The 8,576-nt window shown below is 57.2% G+C and overlaps 1 protein-coding gene across 1 annotated transcript; it reads right to left on the minus strand.

Annotated features, from left to right (window-relative positions):
• Window positions 1-371: 371 nt before the first annotated feature.
• ACY3 (aminoacylase 3) lies at window positions 372-6,342 on the minus strand. The gene is made up of 7 exons (XM_074956854.1): window positions 6,037-6,342; window positions 5,113-5,364; window positions 4,270-4,465; window positions 4,095-4,188; window positions 1,932-2,039; window positions 1,495-1,604; window positions 372-604 (listed from the first exon to the last, which is right to left on the minus strand). Exons 2-7 carry the CDS (start codon window positions 5,343-5,345, stop codon window positions 413-415), a joined length of 933 nt encoding a protein of 310 aa, XP_074812955.1. The 5' UTR covers window positions 5,346-5,364; window positions 6,037-6,342; the 3' UTR covers window positions 372-412.
• Between the last annotated feature and the right edge of the window lie 2,234 nt (window positions 6,343-8,576).

An 8,576-nucleotide genomic window follows, 5' to 3' on the forward strand; every position in this document is an offset into this window, starting at 1 on the left:
GCCACCCTGCTGCTTGGGGACGCTAGAGCCTTGCAAAGAAACCGTTGTAGAAATTAACCTGGCAAAACAACACCTTTGCCCTAGCCTTGTTCTTGGGAAAAGGCTGAATGGCTGAAATGTTCCAAAAAAATTTCTGCCTGAGGCAGACACCAGGCCGGCCTGGAAAGTTTCAGCCTGAATGGTCAGTTTTTCAAAGTTATAAGAAAGAAAGAAAAGATGTGCACTGGGAAGTGTCGGGGAACCTGGATAATAGGTGGTGCTACCAGATCGTGCACCCAACACCCAGCCCAGCCCCTCCATCACAACACAAGGGTGATGTCCGCCTGGTAACACCCATCCCATCCCTCATGGCACACACCGTCATATCCATTCAGACTCTGTTTATTCCCTCTTAGCCCATGGCCCACCTGGCTCATTCTCGCTGCAGGCCAGGGATGGAGAATGTGTGCTTCTCCATCTTGGCAAAGGCCACCTTCTTCTCATAGTAGGCAGCCTCGTTGATGAAGGCCGGGTAGATGGTGGTGTTGCCCTTGTACAGGATCTCCTCCCCACTGAAGGTCTGGAAGATTGGGTCCCCGGGATTCAAGGGGAGGAAATCCTTATCCTAAGGGTGGAACAGGTTGGTGATAGGCTGGGGCTGGAGTAGCCAGGAACTCCTCCCCCACAGCCAGTGCTCTTGCCCTGCTCCCTACAGCACTCCCTGCTGGTTGAGGCCAGGATCCCCACTGTCCTGGCAGTACTCTCTGGTAACCAAACATTTTATTAGATATGTGGCAAGACCCCATGCAGGTCACAGTGCCTTGTGAACTAAGCCCACCCCAACTCATCTCCCGGCTGTCCAGTGTCACCCAGCCTGATGCTGTATTGCTACAGTCTACAGCTCCCTTGAGCCTGAGGGCTGCATAACCAAGAACATGGAATCAACTTCACTCGCCCCATGCCCCGGAATAAACCCAGCTTCACCCCGCTGAGCTTGGGGCTAACTCTGGCACTGCCTTGCCATGGCGGAGCCTTTGGGGTACAGGCCTCAGTTGCACTAAGGCCCCTTTGTGCCGCTCAGTAGTAGAAACAAGAGCAGAGATATCCCAGCTGCTCTAGAGCTGGTGTAAGAGCCCTGCTCCCAGCCCCCACTATGGGGTAGACTGGGTGGGGGTGGGGTGCATTACGCTCTGGATATTCTCTGCCACCCTGGGACCATGGAGAGCAGAGGGTAGCTCACAGCAGCCCGTAGGCTGCTTTAACCCACACCAGGGGCCAGGCGCACAACCCACAATGCACGGAGCACAGAGGTGGTTTAAAGCCACCCCCACCCCGTCCCCCAGCTCTACCCAGAGCTCAGAGAAGGGCTGAGAGAGAATCCGGGCTAGTGAATCAGGCCTTGTCATTGCCAGGCTGGCTTTGCGCGCACGCTGGAGCTACAGCTGTGATCTGTCTCTCCCAGAGAGAACAACAATGCAGGGTGCTGGGACTACCCTATTCCAAGCCCACACTCACCTGCAGCTTGGGATGCACCATGGCTGAGATCTCCCCATCAGGGTAGCGGGGATAGTCCATGAGCCCGGTGATCTTGTAGGCTTCAATCTCAAAGGCAGGGAACACTGTGCCTATGGGGCAAAGGGGGCAGCAGAGGGCTCAGAATGGGGGGGCACTGCATAGGAAGGCTGCCCTTCCCCCCCCCACCCCCCCAAGTTAATCACAGGCTCCCACCGCTGTGGCTGGAGAGGAAGGTGACCTCCTCAAAGTACTGATATGGGAGGAGGACCTCACCTAGGGTGACGAGATGTCCCGATTTTATAGGGACAGTCCTGATATTTGAGGCTTTTTCTCACCCACCCCTAGGGCACTGCAGAGCAATGCGTGATGGGATAGCTCAATTCATCTCCAGGGTGATGCCAGGTGGGATAGCTCATGGCCCCTCTGGGATAACTCACCCTTGTTAAAGAGTTCAATGAAGTCCAGTGCACAGGCCATGAGGGCTCTCATCTGAGCAAACAGGTCAGCTCTCACCACCCTCTGGGGCTGTGGCCCCAGCTCCAGCGCTGCAGGGAGACCACAGAGACCCAGTTACAGCTTGGCTACCGCGCCCTCCCCAGCACACCTCCCCAAAGCATGCTGCAAGGAGTCCCCCAAACATGCCCCAATGCCCATCGCTACCCCCGGGGCCCTGTCCTAGGGGAGAGCATCACCCACCACCTCCCTCAATCACAGCTATGCCCCAGGTGCCTGCTAAAATATTACCCGTGTCCTTTCATCCCACTCACCCCCAACCCTGACCTCACACACCTGGCCCTCACTGCTCTCAAGACCCTGCCGTGCATGAGACAGCAGAAAAGGCTCTGGATGGGGATGCAGAAGCCGTGGGGTCCATCCCTGCCTCTGCCACGAACCTCAGGTGTGACCTCAAACCCATCCCTCTCTGAAGGCCTGGCACTCTAAGCCTGGCTCAATCCCACGTTTTGGAAAAACTTTAACTACCTCGGGGGGCAAACACCAGGGAGGGGGATGAGCTAGCGAAGCTAAAGGGGCAGCATCGGCACAAGAACGAAGGGGGATCACCCAGCCATGCATAAATGCAGGCTAGAAATGAAAGGTGGGTTCTACCCATCAGATCAGCAAGGGTCCAGATGAACCTCCCAGTGGGGTAGGGGGGTTATGTAGGGCAATTCCCTGAAATATCCTGCACAAACCTTCTTTCAAGGAAGTTTAACTTAATTTGATATGTTTAAGCACCTTAGGCATTGGTTGTATTGAAAATGCAGATGTTTGTGTGTTATTGGGGGATGGCATGGAACGTCTCTCGGCGGGGCAGGACTAAGGTAAATCCTGGGGCAAGTTAGGAGCTTCAAAGGACTACTTGGAGCAATGGGCCAGGCAAGACTGGGCATTTCAAGTGAAGTGATTCCCTAGGAAATCTTGAGGGGGAGGAGGATGCAAATGTAACTCCTCTGCTATGCAAGAAGCTTCGCCCTGAGAATGGGAACTTTGTCTGCTGATCACTGGTTACATGAGGACAAGAGCAGAGGGCCAAACTGTAGGAAAGAGGGACACATTAATTCATGGGGATGCTTGTTCTGAGTCCCCTGGTGTGATGAACTGGTGACCACAGAAACATCCATGGGTGGGGTCTGAAGGACTGATCACTGGGCAGAGCCGTGGCAGGAGTCGAGAAGCTTATTAGCAGTAGTGTCGAGTCTTTTGTTTTAGCAGGTTTTCTCTGTCATGCTTTCACCTTAGGAATAAATGTGCTTGCTTAGAAAAGCAGTGTGATAACTAATTAGGGTTAAGATGGAGCTCAATAAGTTTGTGAGCATCAGCAGGGATGTGGATTCAATGAACCGAGAATGACTGGAGAAAGGATGGCTACTATCTGCTGACAGAGCACCTATGCAATAATCCTCAGCATGGGGATTGAACCCTTGGCCTCTATAGTCACAGCCAGAAGCACTACGGTGTGAACTGCAGGAGGCAGCAGCCTCAGAAACCTGTATTTGTGATCGGGATACTGGAGGGTGACAGAGCCCCACACAGCATTACTGCACTCTGTCGAGCCACCCCAATTCACCCCATTTGCCATGGGAGCCCCGAAGGAGCCAGTCTCAGAGCTGGGGCAGGCAGCGCCCTATGAGGGAGGAGGTCAGGGTGGGGCTTAGCTGGGAGCAGCAGTGGGAGGGGGTGTGTCTCCCAGGAGAAGGAGATGGGGAGCCATGGGAATGAGGGGAAGAGAGGGCACTGGGAATGGGAGGAGAGAAGCCGTGGGGATAAGTGACTAAGGGACAGGGCTTGAGGGCTGGGGAGAAAAGGGCAAGGGTTAGGAGTGGGGGCAGAACTTGTGGATGGGGAGGTGGGGCTTGAAGGTGCAGTGGGCACTGGACATGGGGCACAGGGGGCAGGGGTGTGAAGCTGCTGGAATGGTGATGGGGTGGTGAGGAGGTGACATAACCAAGGACGTGGTGGGGGGCAGCAGTGCTTGGTGCCAGAGGGGCATGGGAGGGTGAGCTCTGGGGGGGTAGCTGAGCAATGCCATTCCCTGCCCTGGGACAGATTCGCTCACTCCACAGGGCTCTCCCTGCCCCCTGGCAGTGCCTGCTCCCTACCTAGCCCGGCTTTGGCCACCGAGTTGATAGAGTAAGTCTCCTCGCCTGGCAACTTGTACAGGTAGATGGGACAGGGTCTCCGTGTGTAGTGCATCTGGGGGAGAGAGGAGAGGGGTTAGGATGGGGGACCCTGGCCTAGTGCAGGGCGAGTGGAGAGATCGGGGGCTGGCCCCACCTGGATGTAGTGGCACATGTGCATGGGCAGCAGGCTCTCCTCTGAGTCCACGATAAGGCAGGTGCCCATGTTGGCTGTGGTGTTGTGCAGGTCAAACATGAAGTCAAAGGCCTGGGCTGAGCCCTTGGGGCCGTAGGTCTGGTTGATCTTGCGGGCCCGGACCACCTCGTAGGGCTCGTCCTCTGCCTCTGCGGAGCTGGGATAGGGAGAGATGAGTCACATGGAGCCACCAGGGCCCCTGGAGCCAGGGGATGGCTCCAAGTAGGGCTCACCCTCCCCGCAGCTGCTGGGAGCCTTCTCCACTTCAGTTCACGTTGGCGGCCCCAATCATGGTGTGGGAAAGGTTCCGGGGGGTCAGTGTGAGGGGTGGAGGATCCCTCTGGGGCAGGATCCCTGGGGGGAGTAGTGTGAGGGAAGAGGGATCCCATGGGGGGTGCAGTGTGAGGGAAACCCTATCCACTTATGCGGGGCATGTGATCAGTCACCCCACACGGTGCTCTCTCATGGGCTATGAAGCCCCAGCTCATGGAAGATCCCTGGGCTTCCCACCACCTCCTGGGATAGCAGTGCAGAGTGTTGAATGCGAGGATAACTCATCCCAACCCTGGGAACTGTTGCAGAATGATGCATCATGGGATACCTTACCCGTCACTGGAAGCCTCTCCACAGTGATGCATCATGGGATAAGTTTCCCACCCACTCCCCGAGAACCAGTGCAGAGCGCTGCATGCTGGGACAGCTCTCCCCACGCCCCGGGGACCAGTGCAGAGTGGTGCATGCTGGGGCAGCTCTCCCCACTGCCCTGGGGACCAGTGCAGAGTGGTGCATGCTGGGGCAGCTCACCTGAGGAACTCGGTGGTGAAGGTGCGGTTCAGATCCCGCCCCACGTACCGCACACACTTCTCAATGGCACACGGGTTGCCCAGGAAGGGCGTGACGGCAAAGCTGTCACGCCGCAGCTCCATGGGGTCCCGCAGCCAGTGCTTGGCCAGGTAGATGCCCGACATCTCGTTGCCATGGGTGCCCCCACTCACGGCCACACGGCTCAAGGGCTTGAGACGGCAAGAGGCTGCCATTCCTGCAGCTGCTCTGCTCCTGTGGGAGGGGGAAGAACAGAGGATGCTGCCCAGGTGAGAGCCCACATGGGATCTTCCCCATCCAGTGGCTCTTCTGCTGCTCTGATATCATCTCCACTGGCCTGGCCTGGCCTGTGTGTGTGTGTGAGGGGTTGCTGCCCCCCCCCCCCAGGGCAACTGTAGGGGACTGATGCCCAGAAGCCAGCTGGGATGCCCCCTGCTACAGTCACCCTCCAGCTGGAGGCCCTGCCGGTATTTTCCCCCATCAGTATCTACTGGGGCTTCAATCCCCCCTGACAGCGACGTGTTCTTCAGCCAGAGGAGTGTGGAGCCCACCCCTGTCTCTATGCCTCTGGGAACGGCTTCCTTTCAGCGGTGTAGGCGTTATATGGGCTTCCCCTTACTCAGCCCACAGACAGTGCCCTGCTCTTCTTGGGAATCTGCTGTGGCAGTGCCCATGCCAGGCTTCACACTGCATGGCAGGGGTGCTGGGGCTGGCCTCCCTGGCTTTCAGCAGGTGCACTGGCCACAGCAGGTTCTCCAAAGGCTGGAACCTATGACACAGGGCAACTGGCCCTTTAAGAGGGAGTGGAGTTTAGGAGTACCTGCAATGGCTTCCCTGATGCCCAGGGGGATCCCTGCCCCTCTTAAAGGGCCAGTCACCCCGTGGTATCCAGGCAGCCACACTTACCCACAGGCTGGTGTGGAAGAGCCTCAGGGCGGTCCAGATGGGCACAGAATCCTCAGCAGGATGCTGGGGCCAAGGGGTTATAAGAGGAACACAAAAGCCACTGGCAGGAAGCCAAATCTGCCAAGGTCACAAAAAAGAAAACCCACAAGGATGGGGAGGAGTTTCCAGGCACTGAGACCAAGCGAGCGCAGAGATTGGCCCTCCACCATTCCTTCCTGTGCCTCCTTCCCCTGGGAGCACAGGGCTGAGGAACCACCAGACTGGATCCAACCCACGCCTCATCTAGCCCAGCATCCTGATTCGTACAATAGCCAGCCCCAGCTGCTTCACATGAAGGAAATGCTGCAGTTGCGGGATCACCTGCCCCGCAGACAAAGGTCACTCTAGCCCCCAGTCGTTAGAGGCTGCAGGGTTGTGCCTCGAAGCATGAGGGTTTAAAGTCCTTACGTAGCCCTAGTTTATTCCTTGAACATGTATCCTAACTCTGCACGGTCTTTTTTTTCCATCAAAATGACTGCCTCTTTTAGAAATCCTGCTAAGCACCAACAATACCTTGTGGCAATGAGTGCTACAGGCCGATTGGGTGTGGGGTAGAAAGGCGTTTCCTCTGATCAGTTTGGCTCCATTCCACGGCATGTCCCCTTCTTTTTGCTGCGCGGGGCAAGGGGACAGTGAATGAAACAGGCTAGAAATGGTCCAGCCAAAGGCGTATCCTGGAGTGCTGAACGCTCACCTCTGAGGCAGCCGATAAAGGTCCCAGCCCACCTGCTGGTTGTGGGTGTATGTCAAGACAGACGCCCCAGCTTCGATCCTGTCCACTGCCAGTCAAGCGCTGTCAATAACAATCTCCTCAGGCCTCCCACATGTGAGAAGCTGCTCCAGGTCCAAGCCGTGGAGCCCCTCTGTGTTTAATGTTTACCTCCCACTGTTGGAACTTGGGTGAATTATACCCCAGGGCTGGCAGCAACCTCTTCACTGAGGCTTCCCTCATGGCCTCCAGCCAGGAGACCTGCTACACCTGGTGACCCTAACCCAGATCACAGGCATCTCAAGGGGCCAGATGCTGGATGTACAGTCCCCAGGAAATGAAGGTGAACTCCAGGCCTTGGAAAGGGTTGGGGGAACCCTGAGAGGTTTGGGGAGCAAGTGACTGGATTCCTCTGGCTCCATATCCCAGCGTCCAAGGGACAGGGCCCCAGCAGGTGTCCACTGGTGTCGCTACATTGGAGTCTGCTCATTTACACCCGTTGAGCATCAGGCCCCACATGCTTATCTAAAGCCTGCCCAGATCTCTCAGTGCCCCCCTGCACCCCGCATGCTCTCCCAGCCTGCCCCACACAGGGAGATTGGGGGGGGGGGGGAGAAGGAGGGAATGAGCAGCAGCTGGTGGTGGGAGCTGGTAGAATAGACAGGAAGTCCCTGCAAGCTTGATTTCATCCCCCTGCTGTTCCTGCCCCGCCCCTCCACTGTCCCCAGGCCCCCTTGCTGGTCTGCTCTTGTCCCTCACTACTCCGGGTGAAGTGCCACAGCCAGGTCTTCTAATGCAGCCCCGCAGTCGCCCCGCTATCCAAGCCCTGCCCCCTGCAGCTGTGCCAATGCCCTTCAATCCTGACTCACGGCCCCCCGTTACCCTAGCCTTGGGCTCCCCCACTCTGCTGAAGCCCCTCCATCCTGACCCGCAGCCTCTCCCCCTCGATCTCTTTGCCAGGTGGGAGTGGCACTAAGGTCGTTGCGAGGGGCAGGGCGTGTTCCCTTCTGCCCGGGCATGCAGCTGCAGCTGTCCAGAGAAAGCATGACACAGCAGCTCTAAGGGCCCAAGGCCGCCTCTGGTTCCGAGGGCATGGAAGACCCTAAGGGCTGCTAGGGGTGGGAGGGAGAACAGGAGAAAGCCAGAGGGAAACTCCATCCATGAGCTTGATGGGAGCTGGGGGTGTCTATAGCCAGACCCACTGCTATGGCCTTGACTCCCTGGGAAAGTGCAAGTGTTGAGGTGCTGCCCTCTAGCCTGCCCCCTGGTGGCCCTGAGGGTGCATTGCCCTCAGCTCCCTCCCTTCTATCAATCAGTTACTGACTGCAGAGTACCTCAAGCAGAGGGAGGTCTGATGTATTAGCTCTTTGAGAGAGTCTAAACCTCTCTTCGTTAGGGTCCCTATAGAGGCTCAGTTATGCCTCTTTCTGGAATCACCAGCCCTGCCCCTGGAGCTGGGTTGGTACAAACCAGGCAGGTTCCTCTCATGGGATGGGATAGGATAGGATAGGATCGGGTGGGGCGGGGCGGGGCGGGGCAGGGCAGGGCAGGGCCAGGATGGGTGCTTGGGGAATCCCTCCCCCTAGACCCACTCTCTTTTAACCGTGCTCTGGTAGCTTTGCAGGCTCAGGTGCTCCTCACTCAATGAGCTGCCAACCAGCTACCTAGATGGTTAATCACTACAGGTAGGCTGAGTTGGGCTTGTTCTCTCTAAAGAAGCCAGCCTTGGGTAGATTGGGCCCTGTCTCCTCTTGAAGGAACCTGCTCCCTTGTACTAAGACCCTGGTGGTGT

This window comes from Natator depressus, chromosome 6 (genome assembly GCF_965152275.1).
Source record: "Natator depressus isolate rNatDep1 chromosome 6, rNatDep2.hap1, whole genome shotgun sequence".
Taxonomy (NCBI): Eukaryota; Metazoa; Chordata; order Testudines; family Cheloniidae; genus Natator; species Natator depressus.

What these genes read in the sequence shown, in the direction of transcription:
- ACY3 (XM_074956854.1), bottom strand. Translation starts at nt 5,345, where the DNA reads ATGGCAGCCTCTTGCCGTCTCAAGCCCTTGAGCCGTGTGGCCGTGAGT. An exon ending in TTCACCACCGAGTTCCTCAG is followed by an intron (nt 4,466 to 5,112) that starts GTGAGCTGCCCC and finishes TCCCTATCCCAG; the next exon opens with CTCCGCAGAGGCAGAGGACG. An exon ending in CATTGAACTCTTTAACAAGG is followed by an intron (nt 1,605 to 1,931) that starts GTGAGTTATCCC and finishes TTTGCCCCATAG; the next exon opens with GCACAGTGTTCCCTGCCTTT.